Source organism: Festucalex cinctus, chromosome 6 (genome assembly GCF_051991245.1).
Source record: "Festucalex cinctus isolate MCC-2025b chromosome 6, RoL_Fcin_1.0, whole genome shotgun sequence".
Lineage (NCBI taxonomy): Eukaryota > Metazoa > Chordata > Actinopteri > Syngnathiformes > Syngnathidae > Festucalex > Festucalex cinctus.
In genome coordinates this window covers 23,229,588-23,255,132 of record NC_135416.1, presented here as the reverse complement: position 1 = coordinate 23,255,132, position 25,545 = coordinate 23,229,588, and the positions used below count along the sequence as shown (strand labels likewise).

General features: G+C 37.4%; 1 protein-coding gene and 1 long non-coding RNA gene across 5 annotated transcripts in view; both read right to left on the bottom strand.

The window, feature by feature from the left end:
* Positions 1-4,342: 4,342 nt before the first annotated feature.
* Positions 4,343-9,688, bottom strand: LOC144021397 (uncharacterized). The gene is made up of 2 exons (XR_013284125.1): positions 9,457-9,688; positions 4,343-4,994 (listed from the first exon to the last, which is right to left on the bottom strand). It is a non-coding gene; the product is annotated as an uncharacterized LOC144021397 (long non-coding RNA).
* Positions 9,689-13,902: 4,214 nt separating this feature from the next.
* Positions 13,903-25,545, bottom strand: part of LOC144020198 (ribosomal protein S6 kinase beta-2-like) — a 31,950-nt gene continuing 20,307 nt past the window's right edge. For all 4 annotated transcript variants that reach the window (XM_077523422.1, XM_077523424.1, XM_077523421.1 and 1 more), the window contains exons 10-16: positions 23,795-23,885; positions 20,671-20,778; positions 19,141-19,203; positions 18,834-18,911; positions 18,579-18,686; positions 17,322-17,434; positions 13,903-15,127 (exon numbers count right to left, since the gene is read on the bottom strand). In XM_077523422.1, the coding sequence (XP_077379548.1) occupies positions 14,950-15,127; positions 17,322-17,434; positions 18,579-18,686; positions 18,834-18,911; positions 19,141-19,203; positions 20,671-20,778; positions 23,795-23,885 (739 nt within the window). In that variant the 3' untranslated portion in view covers positions 13,903-14,949. The remainder of the gene's footprint in view (positions 15,128-17,321; positions 17,435-18,578; positions 18,687-18,833; positions 18,912-19,140; positions 19,204-20,670; positions 20,779-23,794; positions 23,886-25,545) is intronic.

Here is a 25,545-nt window from a genome sequence, read left to right as displayed (position 1 = left end):
AAAATGTAGCTTTTATTGATCTGAAACTTCAGTTTTATAACTGTGCGCCACTGTATTTAACAAACAGGTTGTGACCTTTTTCATGTTAGAACAGCATTGAAATAAAATATTAAGGCTTAATGTTCCATTAATATAACATTCTTCCATGCTTAAGGTGTGAAAGTTAGACGTTTTGTTGAATATTTTTTCATCAAAAATGGATGTTAAAACAATCGATTCGGCTGCCTATTGAATCGATTCGAGAATTGCGTGCTGTAGTATCGCGATATATTGCCGAATCGATTTTTTTTAACACCCCTACTCATCAGCAAGCTCTGCAGGAGCCTGATAATTATCCTGATCATTGAATCAGGTGCGTTGGAGTAGAGAAACCTTGAAAAAATGCAGGACTCTGGCCCTTGAAGACCGGATCTTGACACATGTGGCTCAAACTAGAGGCCACTGGTATCAAACATGCGGCCCGCGGGCCGGATCAGGCCCGCAAATGAGTTTAATCCGGCCAGCGAGATGATTTTGTAAAGTGAAAAAAAATAATAATAATTGTAATGTCGGACTAATTCATCAGCCGGCCACAATCAAAATTATATATTATTAATTTGTAATTTCACAAGCAGTTTGTTTAATTATTATTATTTATTTTTTTATCATACACCGACATAAATGTGTTAAATAAGACAGAAATTACACAAATAGATATGACAAGGATTAACGTCCTTATGTCATTAAGTGCGCCATGCAAAGCATTCTGGGAACAATATATATATATATATATATATATATATATATATATATCCATCCATCCATCCATTTTCTTGACCGCTTATTCCTCACAAGGGTCGCAGGGGCTGCTGGCGCCTATCTCAGCTGGCTCTGGGCAGTAGGCGGGGGACACCCTGTACTGGTTGCCAACCAATCGCAGGGCACACAGAGACGAACAACCATCCACACTCACACGCACACCTAGGGACAATTCGGAGGGCCCAATTAACCTGCCATGCATGTCTTTGGAATGTGGGAGGAGACCGGAGTACCCGGAGAAGACCCACGCGGGCACGGGGAGAACATGCAAACTCCACCCAGGAAGGTCCGAGCCTGGACTCGAACCGGAGACCTCAGAACTGGGAAGCAGACGTGCTAACCACTCGACTACCGTGCCGCCTTATATATATATATAAACGTGTTATTTTTCGGAACAACATTATTACAGTTGAGCTCCGTAATTTAGGGCTGGTCCACAAATCTGCGTATAAATGATGGCAATTGTTTTCAAGTTATACACCGTTATTTTACCGACGCGGCCCACTTGATATTAGATTTTCCTCCTGCGGCCCCTGAGCTAACATGAGTTTGACACCCCTGCTATAGGCAAATGCAATCAGGGGAGGTGCAATACTGTAAATGACATGTATACATTATATAAATACATACATCAAACATCCCACATAAGGAACACAAATGAAACATAAAACATTTCCATTAAAAATCCAACAGTTTGCAACACCATTTAATTAAACACAATTTCCAGAGATATTTTTTTAGTAGATAAGAGATTATTTCCAGTATTTATGTATTTTTGTTATGCATTCACATCTCTTTGCATTAAAATGATCCCTGTGTCTGGGCACAATGAATAAACACAATGTTCAATATACCATGCAACTCCACTTCACTGTGTAATGTAATCATATTGTATATCTTAAAACCAAAAGTCATTGCAGCTTATTCTATTGAGTTTCCTCACTGAAAGTAAGTAAGTAACCACTGAGGAAAAACCTGTCAGCAGCAAGTTCCCTTTATTTTGAAATATGAGTGAACAGGACGAGTCGGCACAACCCAGAGAACCTGCGCAGCATTCGGCATCTCCCCCTGATTGCACGTGCAATTGCCCTCTGACGCCGTGCTTAAATGCTTTGAATGAAATTTATTTATTTATTTATTTAGTCATTTATTTATCTATTTATTTAGTCATTTATTTATTTACTCATTTATTTTTTAGTCATTTATTTATTTATGTATTTAGCTATTTATTTATTTATTTAGTCATTTGTTTATTTAGCCATTTATTTATCTATTTATTTATTTAGTCATTTATTCATTTGTTATTTAGTCATTTATTTATTTAGTTAGCCATTTATTTATTTATTTATTTATTTAGTCATTTATTTATTTATTTATTTAGTAATTTATTTATTCATTTATTTATTTATTCATTTATTTATTTAGTCATTTATTTATTTTTTTAGCCATTTATTTATTTATTTAGTCATTTATTTATTTAGTCATTTATTTATCTATTTATTTATCCGTCCATCCATTTTCTTGACCGCTTATTCCTCACAAGGGTCGCGGGGGGTGCTGGAGCCTATCACATCTGGCTTTGGGCAGTAGGCGGGGGACACCCTGGACTGGTTGCCAGCCAATCAGTCTATTTATTTATTTATTTATTTAGTCATTTATTTATTTATTTATTTATTTATTTATTTATTTATTTATTCATGCATTTATTTGTGTAGTCATTTATTTATTTATTAAGTCATTTATTTATCTATTTATTTAGTCATTTATTTATTTAGTCATTTATTTATTTATTTAGCCATTTATTTATTTATTTATTTAGTCATTTATTTATTTTGAATTTGGCAGTTTTGGGGGTATACTGCCAAGTCGAAATGTTATTCAAATGAGGGAGGCGGTGCGAAGCGTCTTGGCTTGGACTCCGCTGTTGCAAACTGCCTGTCATTGGTCGAGTGAGCAGCTCGGCGAACAAGGAAGTCTCGCCGGCTTGCAATGGAGAGCTCCAGCAATGGACGACGATCGGGTCCACTGTCACCAGAACAGACAGTGGGCAAGATAGATTTTTTTTATATTAATTTTTATTTTCACTTTTAGTCATTTATTTATTTATTTATTTATTTATTTATTTAGAATTTTGGCAGTTTTAGTCCTCCATAGGTGCCGCCCTCGATCATTTCACACATTTCAAATTAAACAGGACATGAAACATGATGGGCGGCACGGTGGTTTGAGTGGTTAGCACGTCCGCCTCCCAGTTCTGAGGACTCCGGTTTGAGTCCAGGCTCCGGCCTTCCTGGGTGGAGTTTGCATGTTCTCCCCGTGCCTGCGTGGGTTTTCTCCGGATACTCTGGTCTCCTCCCACATTCCAAAGACATGCATGGCAGGTTAATTGGGCGCTCCAAATTGTCCCTAGGTGTGCTTGTGAGTGTGGATGGTTGTTTGTCTCTGTGTGCCCTGCGATTGGCTGGCAACCAGTCCGGGGTGTCCCCCGCCTACTGCCCAGAGCCAGCTGAGATAGGCGCCAGCACACCACGCGACCCTTGTGAGGAATAAGCGATCAAGAAGATGGATGGATGGATGAAACATGACACGTTAAAAATGTTTTCCATTCCCAAATGTGAGAGATGAAGAAGCTTCTCTGGAAGCTGTAACACAAACTCTTCTTTGTGTCAATTTTACTGTGGTGGATAACTAATAAAACACACTCAGTTGCTCCTCTATTTGTATGCAGCAACAGTGTGAGCTTCTTGTCGCTTCCTAATTGGTTATTGTTCCGTTAGATGTTGCAATCACAGAGTCCGTGGCTCACCCAAACTCAGTCAGCCACACACATAATAATTTGCAATCCAAAATATGGAACCCATTTAACATTTACAATTGTCAGCGTCAACTGTTTTCTGTGCAGATCGGGGAGGGGGGAAAAAAACACACTCTTGGCACAAACCCCAGACCGCAGGAAAATCACTCAGCAGAATCGCTCAGACATGCGAGAATCAATTAGTCAAAAAATATATTTCTGCCCAATCATGATTCACTGTTCATGAATTCAGTCATTCGACCATTTCTTTGCAACATGTCCCTTGTTATTAGCTGGAAAACTGACTTTGCTGTAAAGATGTTGTAATATGGAGCCTGCATCTTGCCTAATAGCCATGATACCTGCAGAATAGTGGCTTTGTGTTCAACTGAACAAATTTTAAATCAAGTACATCTGTAAGTAAATTGAGATGAGATCATCAATTCCCGTATATAGTGGAAATTTATTTTGCTTTGTGTTGCAAGGCCAAATAAGCTTCAGTTAAAGTTGAACAAAGCAGTGTTGCACAATATCAACGATCCTGCAGCAAAATGTACTGCAGGCCGGTGGTTTGTGTGTGCGGGGGTGCGTGTGTGTGTGTACGCTCTGCTTCCTTTTCCTTTCACCACATTGTTGGACGTGTCCTGCACAATTCCTGCCAACACAATCTCCCCCCCACCTCCCAAGACGCTCATGATTGCCGTCACAGTACTTCAGGGAAATCGAAATAAAAAGTGGATAGATCACATGTACAGGACATGGATTTGTTTATTCTTTCTCTTTCGCTTACAATTTTTACTTGCCACGAACATACGAGCACAGCATGAGGCAAAGTTGTTTTCAAACATTCTTTGGGTGGTCTTGTTCTACACTGTGTTTCAGTTATTCAGAAAATGATTCCATATCAGTTTTGAAAAGTTGTTGAGTAAATTGAGGTATGGTGGAATGAATTTGATTATTAGAGGAAAAACAAAAAAAAAGTGGAGTTGACTCACACCAGGCTGTCACACAATTGGGCAGTCAACCACTCCACCAAGTTGTGGTTAAAGTGCAATGATAGCTCACATGTTGCCTGCCCATTCAAAGTGAGGGATTTTTTATGCAGCATGTCCACAGCAATCGAAGACGTCCTTGAAGAAATGCGACATGTAGCTGGAGCACGTGCAGCGGCCCTCGAGCATTTGCGTACCATCCAGTGACGATGACCTCGCAGGGGCCCGTGGCGAGGGAAAGGGGCCGGCTGAGAAAGCGCTGTGATGGCGCCCGTATCCTCCTCCAGCATATTTGAAAAACAAGCCAAGTCTTCATCATCCTCATCACTCTCCTGCATCTCGCTTATCGTTGGAAGTCTTTTCACGGTGGAGAACAGACACTTGGACTTCATTCTGCACTCAGAGAAATCCTGATCAGAAGAAATATCGTTATGATGTCAGTTTGATTCAAAACTGGGCTGAATGAAAATCCATACGGCTGCTATCAAAATTGAATCAACAGCACCACTGCTGGTAGCAGCTAGGAAGTGCACTCATTTTGCCTCAATTCCTTCCATCCATCAATTTTCTTGACTACCACCCAGGGGCGCAACTACCTACTTTCTGAGGGGTATGCAGACACATGAAAGCCCCCCCCCCCCAAAAAAAAATAAAATAAAAAATTACTTTGTGAGGTTTTGACACGATGGCAGTAATATTACAGCACGTTAATGACAACATTAAAACAGCTTAAAGGGAAATTGAGTAGTGTTTTTTGATTTTGAATGTTCATTCATTGCAAAGCTTTTTTTTCTACGTAATCACTAGTTATATTACATAGGTCGACACAATCTTTATGGTAATTGCATTCTATTAGTTCACCACTAGATGGCACTAAATTCTACACACTGTCTCTTTAATAAAACAAACAAACAAACAAACAAACAAACAAACAAAAAGATATATACAGTAACAAATAACAGCAGCAGCACCCAGTGCACAACGCATTCTCTGTAGTGAAAATATGAAATTATGAGATTTGGAGAACTGTTTGTACTCTGTTGTTGTGTCTTTGCGCCAAGTTTATTTTAGTTAACAAAAACTAACAAAATAACTAAAACAAAAATTCACAAAACATTTTCATTAACAAAATAAATAAATAAATAAATAATTTTATTTTATGTTTACAAAACTAATTACTGTATAGTGAAAATTTTCTTCGTTTTCATGTTTGATATTTTAATACATGAGCCTTTGGGATTGTTTTAATTGTGATATTTAGTATATTTATTTCTATTTTAAGCAGAATGGACTCGATCCACAAATAGCCGTGACGTATTTCCGGGAAAATTTATGAGCGTACCGCCCTTTCCGGAAGGGGCAATTGCCATTTGTTTTCCTTCAGAGAACCTCACCAGTTGTCAGCGTTTTGGAGTATATTTGCATCATTTTTTCCTTATGAGTGTGGTTGCGTGCATTTGACAAGGCATTGAAGAAGAGGCGAGACGACAGTACATCGAGCAATCACTGCTGTGTGCGCAGATAGACAGCCTTAACTCTGCCTTGTTTTCTCCCCACTTATGCTAACGCTAACCACCGGGGAAACTTTGTGTTAACTTGTTAACATCGGCAGGGATAACTACTCGATCGCACAAGGGCGCCGTTTGTAGAACCAGAGTTGTATTTTGGAAGTTAAACTTTGTTCATGTGCCTGTATGTAGTATATTCCCATGCTGCCATTTTATTGTATTAAAAACATGAAAAATTTATGAGTCATTATTCTTTACCACTGAAAACGCTGTTGGGTTTCCATAGTAAGCACGTTTCAGCATGTCACCATGGGCTGACATGAAAAAAATAATCCGCAAGGAAAGGCATTACATCTGATTCAAAATATTGACGACGTCGGTGAAGAGACGTGGCAAAGAGGAGCCTACAGACCAGAGCGGGTTGGTTGGTTTATTGAACATATTAACACATTACAAAATATAAGTTGAAGTTAAAATTAAAAAAATTGAAGAAAGAACATAATTCATTAATGTCATAAATTACATGTTCAAAAGGAGTAGGAAGAAGAGCAATAATTGATCTAGTCCTACCTACTCCCTATTCTATCATGTTAATGTACTAATTAAACTATTCTTACCTAATAATAACGTATCATTAAAATAAAAAAAAGAAAAAGAAATAAATAGAAATGGAACAATAAAAATCTTAGATGTCATTAACAGTTAGCCGGCAGGTTCCATCTGAAGATTCAACACCTCACCTATACACCGTCTGACTGGAGAGGGGGGCGTAAGATATTTTGTGGACCCGTAGAGGAGCTACAATACGTAATTTACATTAAAAAAAAAAAAATTAAAAAAAAAAAAAAGGTTTCCTTGCTACTCAAACGGCTTGTAATTCCATGTAGTAATCATTTTAAGCAATTGTGTCATTGCTAGAGCTTAAGCCGTCAAAATTCCGATTCTGGGAGATCTAATTAGTAGTTTTTAAATTCTGATAGACATAGTGTTATAGCAAGGAGCGGCCCCTGTTCTTTTTGAGTGGGCTAAGGATTTAGGATTGGAGTTTTACATCACTTTAACAGTGAGTTCCGCTGAAGTCTCCCTGCACCGGAAGGGCGGGTGCGCTCATCAGGCAGTGAATTGTGTATATAGTCCATAAGAACGTTTGAAAGTGTCGCACACAAGTGATGTCTTGTATCAGCAGCCAACAGAAAAGCACCTTCAGATGACATCGCTCCTTAGGCGACAATTTTGCGTGCTTGACTTTTGGCTCCAATGGCTCATCTCGCCTGCTTTTTCATTTAACTCAGCTGAAACACACAAATTCGGTAAGAAAAGTATTTTTTTTTCCATTTTACCATGGTGTTTATTAAATCATTGAAATAAATTAATTATCCATCCATCCACCAATCCATTTTCTTGACTGCTTATTCCTCACAAGGGTCACGGGGGGTGCTGGAGCCTATCTCAGCTGGCTTTGGGCAGTGGGTGGGGTACACCCTGGACTGGTTGCCAGCCAATCGCAGATAAATCAATTAATTAAATTATTTAATTTTTTAAATTTTACATTTTTTTTCATTAAATTAATTAAATAAATCGCAATCATCAAAAACTACTCAAACTATATATATATATATATATTCCTAAAAAGGAAAGGATATATATATATATATATATATATATATATATATATATATATATATATATATATATATATATATATATATATATATATATATATATATATATATATATTTTAGGGGTGTTTAAAAAAATCGATTCGGCGATATATCGCGATACTACATCGCGCGATTCTCGAATCGATTCAATAAAAAAAAATCTAATTATTTTTATTTTTATTTTATTTTTTTTAAGAGCTCAGAATTGTTCATTCGGTAGTCTTACCGATTCAACGTCTTATCATCATTGCCTTTTTTTTTTCTTCTTTTTTTTTTGTGTGTGTGAATCGATTTTTAAACTTCCATTTTTAATGGAAAAATATTCAACAAAACGTCTGACTTCGGGTTAGGATTCACACCTTGAGCATGGAAGAATGTTACATGAACAGAACATTAAGCCTTAATATTTTATTTTAATGCTGTTCAAACATGAAACAGATTACAACCTCTATAAGACTGAAATTTCAGATAAATAAATAATACATTTTCATATAAATCTTACACTCTACAAGCTTACTGATTAGTATTTTCGAAATTTGAATGGAAAAAAAATTGCAACAATCGACTTATAAATTCGTATCGGGATTAATCGGTATCGAATCGAATCGTGACCTGTGAATCGTGATACGAATCGAATCGTCAGGTACTAGGCAATTCACACCCCTAATATATATATATATATATATATATATATATATATATATATATATATATATATATATATATATATATATATATATATATACACACACATTACATTTCTTTTAATTAAATTAATTAACTAAATCACAATCATCAAAAACTACTCAAACTAAGCATTTTTGAATTAACTAAAACTCATAAAAACTAACAGCTGCCCTGAAAACAAATTAAACTAATTCATTTTTTTTTTTTTTAAAAAAGCGAGAGAAGAGGAAGCGGCAGTCTTTTTTTTTCTTTTTTTTTTTAAATCACACACAAGCTTACTTCACCTAAGCCACATGGGTCTCCCAGGCGGAGGAGCGAACCCACGCCAACCAGCACCAAAGGCAAATGACGGTTCCACTCCTCCACCTGGAGCCGGAAGAGGCGACAGTCACGGAGCAGAGGAGCCTAAAAAATTACGTGCCTTTGATCATTACACGTGCTCCAAATAATTTGACTCCCATCGCTTTGGCGCCCCCTTCTGGCGCAGCGCCCCTATGCGTGCATATCCTGCATACCCCTTTTTGCGCCACTGCTACCACTAATGCAATTTCGGGTTGTGTATGTGCTGATGTCCATCCCAACTATTCAGGCTCACATTTTCACCTGTTGACAAATAGTCTTCAATTTACATGAGAACTTAAACCTAAGAGTATTTGGGGGAACCACCCCACAAACATTAGTGATAACTTGTAATCCTAACCCAAGAATCTCTTGAAATAAGAACCTCTTGACTGTAAGGAATCTTTATGCCTACAATGCTGCAGCATACCTCAATACAGATATAACAAAAATATGGAAATACAACTACAAAGAGATCTCGGTTGCTCAGCAAAGACATTTTAAACAGATAAGCTTGGTTAGTTGGGAAATGCAACGATTTTGAAGGTACAGTCAAAATTAATTTCAAATGAATGTAATGAGCTACACTCAAGGACGTTTGTATTTGCAGTTATTTTGTCGAGCATTAGAAAGAAAAATACAGGTCTCATTCAGAAAATCTAATCTAACAGACTCACCAATGAAGTTCTTTCGCCTCCCCTTGATCCAGGTCAGACAATCCATTTGCATGTCAGAAGACCCATGAAGTTGCCATTGCTTCCTTACTTTTTACTTTTCTGCTTAGGTTTCACCCAGGTTGCCTGCAGTCTGTGGATGGACGCCTCAGAATATCTCAGTAAGCATGTGGTGTTAAGTGTCAAATAGAGGTGTGCTGTAACGTTCAAACGGTCAGCGCATAAGCCAAGTTGGGTACAGTAAGCATTTGGAATGGATTAGCCTAATTGGGCTAACAGCGACAATAATAGCTTTTAGAACATTGCAAATATAACTAAAGATAAGTGGTCTGACGTTACAGTGACGTTTATTACAACACGAAAAAGCAATTTAAAACAAAACTGTTTTCAAATGTGAAATCCACATTTATATTTTAGCACAATGATACATGACAGATCCTTTATATGTATAGAGAATATGTTGTCCTAACACTTTGATTCCACTTCACCTCATTTAGGTCACGGGTAAACTGAAGCCTCATATTAAAATGTATTTTCTCCCTTGGTACCCTGGTAGTTTTGAATAAAAAAAAATCTTGACCTTGTCCCTATTCCTCAAGTTCTTGTTCAAAAGCAAAAATAAAGCAATTGGCTTAATTGCTCAAATACTTATTAATTAAAGTAATGAATGGGCACTGACATGTGGTGAGGTTCATGACTGGTCCTCCAGAGTGAGATATGAACCCAAAGTAGAAGGTAAGGTTTAGTGCCTTACTCAGAAAGTGAGGTGGCATTTCTCAACCAGTCTCAAACAATCTGCCTCTATAATGGTCTTCTGCATTTTGGTTCAGAGCTATTCGTCAATCAGTATCCTTCATCAAGACATGTCCTTGAAGCCAAGTGCTGCACTGAGCCACTGCCACAGCCACTCAAAACATGAACATGACACTACACATTAAGCAGACTGCACTAATTTAGGCCACATTTTCTCTAACTTGTAAAGTTATATACCAGTAATTTGTAGTGCATACACACCTGGAAAATGACTAATAGTAATGAACGAGTCCGAGAATTCCTGTTGGGGAGTATGATGACATACCATCACAGTCTGACAATGTACAGAAACATCAGCATGATTAGGCAAAATCTGAATGCATAAGCATTGATCATGCTATGGAGTAAATCAATATTACACAGGCCACAATAAATACCCTATCTAAAATGTTTTTTTCTTATAACAAATATACGCTGTATGTACATGAAATGGTTTAAGTGTCGCCATCTAATATTAAACAATCTAGATGAGCGTAATGTCAGCGTTGAAAAAATTAAAAATTTGATTAAAAAAATTTTAAAAAAGCATAGCGTCAGGTATTTTTTAATCTGAATCAGGCTTCTTACAAATATGGATAAAATCCGATATTTGCCCATTTGACTGCAGTGTAAACGGACAGCTTGGATATACCCATCAATGTGAGGCTGATCTCATCAAAATACGTCAGTCAGTATACACACCCATGTTTGCCCAAGCACACACACACACACACACACACACACACACACACACACACACACACACACACACACACACACACACACACACAAAATCTGTAAATCTAAACTACAGTGAAAACATTGACCAAGCATTTTAATTCTTAAGTGGTAATTCTCAACTTGTGAGTCAGAAGCCAAATGTGGGCTGTAGTATTATTTTAGGAAGGTCGTGAACAAATATTGAAACAATCTGTGAGTCTTTGGTTTATGACGGTTCCAAACAGTGATGCTTAAAAATATAATATACAGTACATGATTTCAGAGGCTATTTCTTTCTTGTTCTCAACTTCTACAAAAGTGGGTGGAGATTTTGGAACAATAGGGTGCCACACTGCCAACATTTGTCAACCACCGTTTTAAACATGGCCCATTAAGGAAAATAGTTGCAGATATGGCAGCCACTAGGATAATTGGAGCTTACCGGCATTTGACAATTCTTTTGGACGCATTATGTAAAATGTCTTAACTCACAGAAAGGCAGTGTCATTATGATTTAGGAGCCTGGACTGTTCCATAATGATTGAGAGAAAACAACTTCTAGCTTTATCCAGATCCTCGGTTTCTTCTTTGGCAAACACATCGCTCACTAAATGCAGCTACCCTGAAACCTTTGCACAGTATTTATTAATGTGCTTATTTTTACAAAGACATTCTCCATAAAACCACTTTTATTATGTGTTGAAGACATTAAAGCCTAGATGGCAAGAAAACAGGCCTCCTTGTTGACTTGCCCCCCTTGCAACATAATGTGAAGCAAATATTCTTGAGCTTGGGTTTTAAATTGGACACTTAAATGATTTTTAAGTGATTCAGTGAATTGGTTCAGTTAGTGCAAGCTAGTGCTAAATCCAACTAGTCACTTCTGTTTACAATACTTAATCATCTGGGCTTCTGTTATCCTCCATTCTGGTTGTTAGTATGTCAATGAATCAAAACAAAGGATAAACCTGTTATAACATTTGCCATAAAAAATAGGAGCACCTTTACCTTTTTAAACAGGCAGTAAACAAACCAATGAACAAGAAATACTCAGAGTCATCGTATAGCAGTTTTATTTTATTTTCATCAGTTACTTCAGTTCCCAAAATATTTTACTGAAAAAGTTGGGAGCACCAGTGCTACTAGTGCAAAAGTTAGTGTAGAGCAGTGGTGTCCAAACTAAAGCCCGGGGGCCATTTGTGGCCCGCCGTCCATTTTTAGTGGCCCGCGACATGTGCTAAAAATGGCATTTGACTCAGTTCAAATAAAATAAAAACAAAAATGTTTGGAGATGGGCAAAGTAAGAAGGTTAAAGGTTATTTTAGTTAACTAAAACTAACAAAGTAACTAAAATTCAAAAAACAATTTTGTTACCAAAATAAAATAAAAACAAAAATGCTTTTTAAAAAACGAAAACTAACTGAAATTACCTTTTATGTTTACAAAACTAACAAACTATAATTATAGCAAAAATGTACTAATTTAAGTCTTTGGTGTGATTTTAGTAGGTTTATTTTGAATAATGACGTTTGAAAGTATGTCACTCAGAAGTGACGTAATCTACCAACAGCCAATAGGAAAGCACCTTCAGATGACGTCGCTCCCATGGTGTTTTTTAAATATTGCGCACAAGTAATACACATTGAAAATAAAAACTAATACTAATACTGAAACTAACTAAAACTAAACATTTATTACAGAACTATAACTAATAAAAACAGAACCACCCTGAAAACTAATAAAAAATAAATAAAAATATTCCAAAACTATGATAACCCTACTGCCATATTACAAATAAAATGGTTTATATACTGTAGCATTCTTCTAAATATGCAAAAGCACAAATAAATTATTTGTACAATTTTTAGGACTAAACGCAATTTCTCTTCATAACATTATGTGGCCCTTGCGTCCTTCTGATTTTCTGTATGTGGCCCTCAAATGAAAAAGTTTGGACACCCCTGGTGTAGAGCAATGAAGCATGAATATTGCTTATGTTGTATTGCTTACATCTAACACTGTAACTTCATATTTTATGGGTCTAAAGTTTTTTCCCCTATTTTTTTCACAAGTTATTTTATTATGCTATATTTTTTATTACTATGCATGTTCAAAATAAATTTAGGGAAAACAACACGCTGTCCTTGATGCTCAGACAACGCATATGCATCCTGATTACATCATCATTGCTTACAAAGTTGAACGGGGTTAATAAGATTGAGTGCTCACATAGCCACTTTCTCCGAGCAGCTTACTTACTATTTTGTTTCGTGGGCGGTGCACGCAGAAGCTGCGGGGTTTTAGTGTGGGTTCAAAAAACAGACACCAGAATACAGGTAACTCGATTTCACAGTTTGTGCGCATGTATTTCCGCCTCACAGTGCTGAGGTCGCACAATCTAGTCCAGGCTTCGGCCTTCCTGGGTGGAGTTTGCATGTTCTGCCCGTGCCCGCGTGGGTCTTCTCCGGGTATTCCAGTCTCCTCCCACATTCCAGAGACATGCATGGCAGGTTAATTCGGCGCTCCGAATTGTCCCTAGGTTGCTTGTGTGTATGTGTACTTCGCCTACTGCCCGAAGCCGGCTGGGATAGGCTCCAGCACCCCCATGATCCTTGTGAGAATTAAGTGGTTTAGATAATAGATGGATATATATATGCCTATAGGTAACTGTGGAAAGCTCAACATATGGCTCTTTAACATCACGCAAAATGGCAGCCAACGTGTCTTTGGTCTACATTGAAAAGTTTGCATTTGTATTTATTATTTTTGGGGTTGAGTTTTACAGTTGAATTTTCACATAAACATGTAAACAATTATTTATTAGTCACATTTTTAAATCATATGATCACTATTCACAATCTTAAAAACACTCAAAGCTGCAAAGAAACAGTTTCTCAAGAACTTTTAAAAGTAACAAATGCACTTACTAGAGACAGATACATTTGTAGCATTGTTTTTATTTACAGTGACAGTGGTCTGACAAGAAAATTCATCGAGTCATTAAATCATCTGTAGAGCCACTCAATATACAATTGTAATGAATTTCCACACGTGTTCTGTACAGTGCACATTGATTAAAGAGTTGCACTCTCACAGCACCAGAATATACCTGTGTATAATTCTTTAACTTAATATAGATAAATAAAATATAAGTGAACACAATCAACACCAGATATGCGGAGCAATATTTTATAACACTGCAGCAAACTTGTAGAGACTGATTTAAAAAAAAAAAAAAAAAAAAAAAAAAAAAAAAAGGAAAAAAGAACAACACTGGTCATAGTATTAATAAATACCTTGAAGTGAAGAGCACTAACTAGTTGCTGGTCATCATCAAGTCTCTATTGTGTAATTATTCTTGTCTTAAATTATTACATTCATCTTGAGGGCACTTCAAAACAGGCAGCATGAACCAGAGGTCAAAGTTCACGGAAAATGTATTCTCTTGTTTTTTTTATACATTTCTGTTGCATTAACAAAACTAAATTCCTTCATCTGTCCATCAATACATTTTTCATACGTTTCCACACGTACGTGCTGGAAACAACTTCAAGTGACACATCCATGCAAATTACAAGCTCTGTATGGATTTTATTCAACTCACTAAATAAATTAAAAAAAAAAACAAAAAAAAACAAACAAAAAAAACATACAAGCAAAATGTTGATAAAAATCAAGCTGTTGCCAAACAGTTTACTGACCTTTCAGCTCATGCAAGATGTTTAATGGTCGTCAATGCTGTGATACCAGAATTATCACTGTTCCTATAAATTACTTCAATTTTCTTTTAGGATGCATTAAGGAAGAAGCATTGGAAGTCCATTCACGATGGCATGTGTGAAATGAAAAAAAAAAATTATGTGCCAATCCATGAACTGACAAAAAACAAAACTCAAAAACCCAAACATCACACTGTACCCAAAGTAAATCCCCTTCTATAAATAACTGAAAAGTTAACCTAACCAGGCATGCTTAAACGGCTCCTCATCTGCGGTGTCTCTTCACCTTAATGTTCCTGGCAGGTGCCTTGATAGGCATACTGACTGATCCATTCTCCAGTGATTCAGGGGATGAAGCTAGTGGGGGAGATGTAGGATCGAAAAGTCCTGGCTCTCCATCAATATTTGACTTGAAGGGCCCAGCAGAGGAACATTTCAGAGGACTGGAAAGAAAGAAAAAAAAACACAATGCAAACAAAATAATTAAAAAATTTTTTTTTAAAAAGACAAAAAAGGATGACACATTGTAAAAAAAAAAAAAAAAAGTTACTCAAGGGTTGAGGAACGAACTCATGACCTTCAGTTTGGGAGACAGCCACTCTAACACCTGAGCCATGCCATTCGGTGTTTGCCACTAAGACACTGATACCCTGATTTGCTCCCAATAGACCTGACAGCGCCCTGCGTCACAGCAGTCAGGTCAGCCACTGGTGTATGAATGTGCGGTATTGTAAAGCGATTTGGGGCACCATATGGTGTAGTTAACGTGCTAAACCCAGCAGGGCTCTGAGATCTACAGACTTGGGCCAACTCGTGGAACCCAGAGTTCGAAGTAAACATGGTGAAGCTGCATTTAGCTGTTATGCTGCACACAAATGGAAGAAAGCTGCCAACAGAAGTGAAGTCAGCCCTGAGTGCTTTTAAATCCAGGTTAAAAACTTTGCTTTTCACATACTTTTGATGAAGGTCTTAAACAGTTTTAAATCCTGTTTTTCCCTTCTTCTTCTTCTTCTTCTTATTATTATTATTATTATTATTAAAAACATTGATTACCCAAAATATAGCTGCAGCCCTAAAACTACAGTGATACCTCGGCTCACGAACGCTTCAGCTCACGAACTTTTCGCCTCACGAACATTAAATTCGCGAGAATTTAGTCTCTGCTGACGAACTACTTTTCGGCGGACGAACCAAACCACGCGGTCGAACAGCACCACGGTGGCGGCCACGAGAAGCTGACGCACGCTCACGGCGTCCCAGTTCGTCACCCCCTTTCTTTTAGTGCGGACGCGGTTTGTGTTTGATAGACATTTTGAGTGTACTTTTGCTATTATGGGACCGAAAAAGACCCCACCACAGGCTAGTGTTAAGCCTAATGCTTACCAGCGAGGGACGGCGATTCGGCGGCGCGTTTGCATTGTAGAAAATGGAGTTCGCGCCACTAAAAAAAGCGAAAGTGCCATCACGTACCTCAAAAAAGGAGAAAATCGTGCCACGGCTGTTTAGTCCCAGGAAAGAGGTGAAAGTAGTTGACGGTGCTCACTTGTTGACTCGCTAAAGTGCTCCACTTCCTTGTCACCAAGGGACACACCTCCTCCGCTCCGGTGAGCACGAAAGCGCGAATGAGCGACAACCGTTCCATAAACACTCTACGCGGTGAAACGCTCGCAAATGAAGTAAGTCTACCATTGCTACCATCCTTAAGAACTACCATCACAAAGGTAAATAAAACGACTTTATTATACAGTACAATTTATTTCTTTAATTACAATACAATAAAAAATAATAAAAATAAATAATAAAAATAAGGTATATTTTTGTGTAGTTTTAAGGCTTATTTAGTAGAAAATTATGTTTTATAGGGACCTGGGAACGGATTATTCTCATTTTAATGGTTTCTTATGGGAAATAAATGTTCGGAAGAAGAACTTTTCGGTTTACACACACTCTCTGGGAACCAATTAAGTTCGTAAACCGAGGTATCACTGTATTCATTAAGAGGAAAGATCTCAAGCTGCAGCTGTTCTTGTATGGCAGCAGCATTTTCAAAGTGAATGACCCTGTAACAAAAATCACTGTCCTGTTATATTTGCACTTTAGAGCTAGATCATACATTTTCTTGCAGTCTCCTCAATGAAAGGAAAACATTTTGAAAACTGGAAAATTTATATTGGGCATATTTTTATATTACAAATTTTGCAAAAAAAAAAAAAAAATCTTGTCTCGTCTCATTCTCATGGACACAGTCTCGTGAGACATTTCTTCTCGTGGGATTTGTGTCTCGTCCCATGCTTCGTGGAGATATATTGGCAAAGGGATGATAGAAAAGGTACTGCCAGGTGGGGGGCAAAAAGGAAAAGGAGATTTTGGGATGTGGCGAGGGAAGACTCGCAAAGAGCTGACAATTCACACAGCAGATGCAGAGGACAGGGAGATACGGAAGAACATTTCTCGGTCAATACGGGAAGATTCTGTCTATTACGGTACCAGTATATAGGCAGCTATTGCGTTTCACATAGCTGCTAAGCTAAACTGCAATGCGACACTTCTGGGATTGGGAAAATTCACATACAGTATAAGTGACATGTTATTTCAACGGTTAACGGGAGGAAAAGTTGCGGTTAGTGTGTTACCTACCTGCTGGGTGTGCGTGGGCTACTGTTGTGTCGGCGAACAGGCCGCAATCGGGGTTCAAAAGAAAAACCTTCTTTTAGACTGTCCAAGACTGAAGGAGCCACATAGGTGAAACCCTGAGAAAAATCAAGGACATTTTCACTTCAAAACACAGACAAATGTTATCATGTTACTCACTACTAAAACGGTGAAGAACAGACTAACTCTTGGTGAGAAAATAACATTTTGCCAGTTACAGTATCAAAATACAGTAATTTTTCAATAATATAATCAGGGGTGCACGTAAGCGGTGCGCTGGTGTGCATGCTAGTAGAAATAGTCATGTGTGCGCCGATTTCACTGCCTCAGTGCAACTTTGCATTCCAACTAGAGCTGTCAAAATTAATCGACAAGTAATCTATCAAATTAATCGACAACTATTTCACTATTTATTAAGGATGTAACGATATCCAAACATCACGATATGATATTATCACGATATGAAGGTTACAATACGATAATTATCACGATATTGTGGGGAGCTTGGAGATACAAAAGAAGATCACAATATTGTAAAAAATGAGCTCATACAACAAAAAAAACACACACACAATATTGTGTTTATTTATATTACAGCAATGAAAAATATCATATATATAAAAAAAATATAATACTAATACAAGTTCACAAGTATATTATGTTCCCCTTCATCTGACCATTATCATGGATTTAAACATAGAAGGGCCAAAACATGCCTTGCGAAAATTAAACTGCCCTAAAAAAACTAAAAAATGTTTATAGTTGAATTAAGGATTTAATATTATTTTTGAATTTCAGATGCACTTTAAATCTTTTCTGTTACAGTTAATAAAGCTACTCTTTATTGTAAGTTGGTCCATATTTCTTTCTTTGTTATTCTCTTATACGTTAACGCGGCTACAGTGTTATGCAGAAGTGTGCTTATAACAATATTATAGACAAGTGATACTACATATAGTCGTGTGGGGGGGTTATTCTTACTAGGGGGGGGGGGGGGGGGGGGGGCATGACAGACAATAATTGAGAAGCACTGGTTTAAAGTGACCTTAAACCTTGAGACTTTTTCTGTATAATCTCCATGGCAGCCATGTGCCAAGTGCGTGTGTCTGCAGCAAATATCCATGCGGTAAACATAGACAAGAGCCACACATTGTTCTGGGCGGTACAAACATGCTTTTAAACTTATAGACTATAGTTTCGAGGCAGAATTTTTTGTGTGGACCAATTTTTAGCCCTACTCACAGCAAAGGTGAGCTCTCCACTTATGCCGAGTGAGGCATCGTCCGGACTGTCCACTGGTGTCTGTCTGGTAAACATGGTGTCAAATTGGCTGACATCATCATCAGACTGCTATATGGACAAAGAAATAGTAATTCAAATACAACAATCCCATTAGAGAAACCAAAAAAAAAGTGTAGCGAGAGAATTACTAGATTAAGGATTTGAAGTGAACGAGATGTGACAGCAGCCAAATGCCGAATGTTTCAAATGTTTTACCAGCTGTGGCTTGTATGGTGGCTCAATCCTCTTATTTAGTAGTTCATCCCATTTGATTTGCTTGAAGAACGGATGTCCCTGGAGGTGGGGGAAAATTACAAGAGCGTGTTCAGACTGCTTTAAAGCCCATTGGGAGGAAAAGCAGTTCAGAGACTGGATGAATGGGATGGATGCATGGGATGGATGAATGGGATGGATGGATGGATGGATGGATGGATGGGTGGATAACATCTCCTTAATATTCCTTTAAAAAAAAATAAAAAATTGACATTTTGATGCCCTTAGCAGGCATGAAAATGCCACTTACTTTGATATCAGCACAGTCTGCTTTACTGGATCCAAGTCTTTGGGCTGGATTTTTCTTCAACAGCTGAAAAACAGAAATCAGATTCAAAATGTAATATTTGGTATATATGTTGGTGTATGTTCAAAATCAGCCCAGGACAGCTGTTGCATCAATTTGTTTTTGTTATTTACTAGTTCTGTCAAACGATTACAATTTTTAATCTGATTAATCACACTTTTTAATTTTAATTAATCACGATTAATCAGCTAAATTACTTGCGTAACATAAAATACAAAATACCATAATATTTTGACATTAACGCATTTTATTATCTGAATGTCATTTGCAAACATTGATTAAATGCATGTAAGCAATTGCATGCATGCTTGTATTGCTCAAAACATAAAAGCATCATATCGATTGTTTGCAATTCAGCAATTATTAATTAATTAAACGCAAATTACTTTTGTTTTATCTAAAGTCCCGACAGGGTGTTTTTAAAGCGAAATTTACCACCGAGCACACCAACTGTGTTGGTAGCTGTATGTGCGGGCAATGTTAATACACACGATTGAGACGGCTCTGTGGCAATGTGCTCGCGGCCATTTATTTTCACTCTTCACAGTTGCTTCCCCAGGTCACAAGAGGGCGCTCAAGGTTAGCGCATGCAATGAATCACTACCATAACACCAACTGGAGTCACCCCGCTCATTTTGGAACAACAGGCGTAGGAAATGCCGTGCATTGACCTAATCACTGACCTGCGCAGCCTTCAATGTAACCATCCGCGGTTACGTCCAAGGCTCAAGTGCGGGCGAAAAAAATAGTGCTATTAATATGCGTTAATACGTGATTAATGCAACATTTTTCTGTGATTAATTAATCTATTAACGCTTTAACTTTGACAGCCCTACTATTTACAAAATAAACGTCTGCCGATTATTTGACTGTCTTTGACACTTTTATTTGGTTGGCAGCTTGTGTGAATAAGACCTGCCAGATTTTTAACACCAAATTCCATGAGATGGACCTGTGTTTAAACCAGATGGCCAATAACAAAGTACAGTGAAAGATGGTTTAACATAAGGGATGGATGGATGAAGAATTGTACGGTATTATGTTAAGTTTTGTTGTCAAAACATTGTGTTTAATGCAACACTCAGTGGATATGAAAAACAGCTTATTGACTTAATTCCCTCTTGCAGATCATTAAAAATATTTAGCGACGTTAGTTTCCCTGAGTTAACATTAAACTGGCTTGTCAAGAAGGCTCAAGTGAATTGATTAAATTGATGGTAGTAATAGACAAGTTAACTGAGGGACATGCTGACAAGTGCACGAGTCGAATGTTAACACAAATCCATCTTAAAAGACTGCTGGAAACCACTCACCACATGCAAAACACTGTTGACTCATTAAAGTCAAAATGCCAAGTGTAGGGTTTTCTCCTCTCAGTATTGTTTTGACAATTATGGGCATTATTACGTTTATTGTATGTATAAAAATAACTCAATACAACCAACGTGGTGGCATCTGCATGTGTTTACAGACCTTCTTGATGAGGTCCTTGGCATCGATGGTCAGATAGGGAGGCAGATTAAGTTTACACTTCAAAATCTTATCAATGGTCCTTTTTCGGTTTTCTGATGTGAATGGTGGCTAGGGAAAAGGAAAAGAAGACATTGAATTGAAGCATATTTATAGTGACAATCACATAATGAATAAATAAAGTTGTGCTTGAAAGTTTCCATACCCTGGCTTGTGTTATGTAAACTCTTATGAACAGAACTGTAAATGTACAAAAGCTAAATGTTGCTTAATTCATTTGCTCCCAAAACATATAAATATGTTCTACTTTAAATATTACCACTGCCACAAAGACATTTTTATGGGGGTTTTTTATGCTAGAGTATAAAGAATGCTTTGATGCAGCCTCTGGACTGAAGAGAATGGTTGATGCAATGGTAGTTATTACAAAAACGGCCAGCAGGTGGCAGCAGAGTATGAGATCACCCAGGGCCATGTTGCAACAAGCTGTTTTCACCACAGTTTTAAACAAATTTGTGAATAATGATGAAACTTAATGCTAATTGCTGCAAAACGGAAACAGAAACACATTTTTCCCCTGATGAAAGAAGAGACTTTCTTTTGGTAGGTTGTAGGTTCCATTTTTTTTTTATAGCAATACAACACAATATATTGCGGGCCTTGCAAAATCAGTCAAAATCCAGTAAAAGCCGGGAGCGAAGGGGGTTGTGCTGAGGTGAAAATGGCTGAGAGTGAATGAGTTAATGACACAAAAATGCTATGAATCATCACCAAAATTCACATTCACATCTCTACTCATGTCAACTTGCACAACTGTAGAAATTGGTGTTTTGCAAGCTAATGTAAATGTACCAATCAAGTTGGTTATTTATTTATTAATTCTTTTAACATATGTACTCTACTATAGGTCTGTCACATTCGTGGTGGTACAGTGTTGTCAGATGTCATTGTACAAAATGTTCCCAAATGTACGATAATATAAGCCTTTTAGTAACCCTGGGCATTGGTGGAACATTGTATGATGGACAAAAATCTTTTACATTAACATTTTAAACTCTTTTAATGTTTGATAGCATAACCTTTATTTGCAATAACTGCATCAAACCGGCAAAACCATTGACTTCACCAGACTGTTACAATCTTCATTTAAAAAATTTTTCCAGGCCTTTTATAGGCAGCCTCTTTCAATTTGTATTTGTGTCTGGGGGTTTCTCCCTTCAGTGTCCTCTTCAGGAGGTAAAATCCATGCTCTTTGGGGTTTAGGTGCTGTGATTGAGTTGGCCAGTTTCCTTCCAGTTCCTCCCCCGATGCCCTGTGGGTTTTGTAAGGCCTTGTAAACACATAACTGGCAATAGCCAGATTGATATTGTGATTCACTCAAGGAAGTTCTCCACACTATCAATCAGTGACTGCTCCATGGTAATTTACTCGGGAAAGGCGGGACATTCTGTACAATAATTCGAGCTGATTGGACGATGCGGCATGCCGCACGTTTGTTTTGACCAATCAGGGCCACGGATGAAAGTGTCGTCTTTGATACAGCTAGAAATGCACAAAGCGCCTCTCACCGTTCAACATTCAAGGAAACGGTGAGTAATTAATTGCAGCGTCCATTCGTCCATGTTAGGTTTGTTTGTTTTCCCCGGCTTAAGCCGGTGTCTGCGCTGGCTTCCTGGTTTCGTCACAGCTGCATATCCTGCCCCAAACACAATGTCGCTCTGTGATTGGTCCGAACCATCGGTGGAAATCAACAGGCTCGGTACAAGATGTATTCTCGGGAGTTTGTGAACTTACAAATTCCGCGAGAATTCATCTTGCGAGAGCAAGGTTAGTAAACGCGCAATAACCCAGATATGCCCTTACTCTGCTTTTTAAAAACCTTAGTAAGAGCCCTAGGTTACCCCTTTCATAACAGGAATTTTTCCTCTTATAAACGCATTCCTCGATTGGTGCATTGTTTTTCGCTGTGCACATGCTCTCTATTTTCTTCTTTGTTGTCTTGCGAACTCAAATAAGCGAAGAAGAAAATCAAAGCAAATCAAATAATACTTTATTGTCTGACACAATTCTTGGTCAGACAATAAAATGGTCTGGTCAAAGAAATTCTTCTTTGACCAGGCTCTCAAACACATTGGCTGGGAATGTGGCAACGAGTAAATTTTTTAATCAGATTAATTACATTTTAGAATTTTGATTAATCATGATTAATTGCTTAATTAAAAAGGCTTTTTTAATCAACATTTTTTGCCCACCAAATTTAAAGAGCACCTGTTATGTGTTAATTTTTTGACATTTAATGTTATGAGGACGACTTCAAAAAAAATTTAGCCACTGCACATGCTCATCCTCCTCTTTTTCTAATCAGTTTATTACTTGCATAATTTAAAATGGAAAAAAAAAGACCCCAATAGTTTGACATGAACAAATATTCTGAATCTCATATGCAAACATTTATTAAATGCTTTACCTGAATGTAGCTAGTTCTGTTTATTGGTCAAATACAACCTGTGCTACCTTAACGTAGCCATCCGCTGTCAGCTAAAGGAGTATCTGCGGTCAAAATGAATAGTGTGATTAAGCTGTGTTAAAACGTCATTTGTTAGTTAAGGAATTAATTAGTTAACGTTTTAACTTTGACAGTACTGTTATGAAGGTAATTACTAAATGTGAAGGTGTATGACTGATGGCATTTTGTTTATTTTCTAGCCCTGATGGTGTAAGATGTTTGTGTACAAGTCAAAAAGGGATCACCAGTAAATCTTTTCAAATTTCACCCATTGCTAACTTGTTACATTCATCCATCCACATAAATTTTTTTGTGGATAAATGGTACCTTGGGACTGGGGAGAGACATGAGCTATACCCCGGACTGGTCTCCAGTCAATCACAGATTAGCCGCAGATCAATATTTTTTCTCTTCAAGCTTACAACCAAACCACTGACTAATTATCCTATTCAGAGTTCCTATAACATGGACTGTTCATCAGCCAGCTGCAGAGCGATTGCGAATGGGCTCAGCTGAAGAAATTCAAACAAACAACATTGCTATTTCATGATAGGGACAACACACAGTTGCCAGTTACCATGTTCTAAATCTCAGTTACCCTCTAAAACTGTTTCACCTTACCGATCCAGTCATCATGTCAAACATCAGGGCCCCAAGGCTCCACCAGTCAACTGCTCTGTTATGGCCTGACCTTGTAAGGATCTCAGGTGCCCTGCAACAGAGTATGACACAAGGACAGTGAAACAGCATACGACTGGTTGTTCCCAACAATGGACCCATTAGTAGACATGCTATGGCCCAAAAAGGCGGACACACTATAGTATATGGTGAAGTAAGATTTGGAAATGAATTGGAAGTCTTGGCTCGTGTGTCTTGCATACTATTTAACATAAATTTAAATGGAACTTAATAATTTTGAACACAGCCTTATCCCAAATTATTACTTCTAGCAAAAAAATAATGACAATTCTAAATAAAAAAATGTTTAAAAGCGTGACAAATTTTGGCAATTTATAGCAAATCTAGCAGTCAAATATGTAATAAAACAAAAAGTAAAATAAACATATCTGTCACGTGAATATTAAAAGTTGTATACAGTCATGTCTCATTTATCTTGGGAGTTATGTTCTGGATCATGTCTGTAATAGACCAAGGCCGGGAAGTAGTTACCAATATTTTATTGGACTATTTAAATACATTGTAAAGCCTACACTGCATCATCACCAACAACCAGTATGAGATAAATGTGAGGTGCAAGTATTATTTTTGTCCACTTGAGGTCGCCATTCACACAGTCTACACTGCAGTAACTACAACCCTTGGAAACATTGAATCACCAATCTCTAAAGATGTTCATTTAGTTGTTTACGTTTGTACAAAGACCAAATCACAGACATAATACAAAACTAAACACATTTCAAATGACAATGTTCTGGCTTTAAGAAACACTAAAAGTAATCAAAAATAAATAAATAAATAAATAAATAATGTATTTGTAGTAACGGTTACTTTTCAATTGGATTGAGATCCGGGCTATTAGCAGGGCATGATATTCACCTGTATTTTCCTTTAAGTCATGGGATAAGAAAAGTGCCCAAAATGTCAACGTAAATTTGTGCTTTTATTGAAGATGTAATGATATACATCCACCTCTTCAGTGCCTTTGGCTGATATGCAGCCCCATATCAAAGACGGTGGAAATTTGCACGTTTTTCTTCAGGCAGTCAACTTCAGAAATCTCATTGGAATAGCGCCAAACAAAAGTTGCAGCATTACCTCTTTGCCCAATGCAGATTTGTGATTCATGACTGAATATGACGTTATCCAGTATCTACAACTGCTTTTTCTCAGCCCATTTAACCTTGTTTTTTTTCTTTCTATTTAGGTGTTATTGATGGCTTTCGTTTAGCTTTTCTGTATACAAATCCTAGTTCCTTTAGGTCACATACGCCGACTCCAGTTTCCTCCCATTTGTCCGTCATTTGATTTGCTGTGCATTTTCTATTTTCAAGACATAGTCATATCCACTGTCTTGACGCTTTGATATCTTCATTTGGTATACCAGCATACTTGCCTTTAATCATGTTGTTTGAACTTGGTCCAGATTTTAGACACAGCTGACATCTGTTAACTCTTTTACTGCCACACCCACAGTCGGAGCCGATTTCGAGCATTTTAACTCATCTTTCAAGGCAAACGGAATGTTGTATGCTTTTACTACATATACAATGTGGGTACCAAATGAAAGATCGCCTTCCATTCTTCCATTAGAAAAACAAATATGTTTCTACCTTATTCCGTTCTTTAGTAATCACCACTTGAAAATAGGTCATTTGAGTGACATTAAGTGAAAATTGAAACAATAAGGAGAA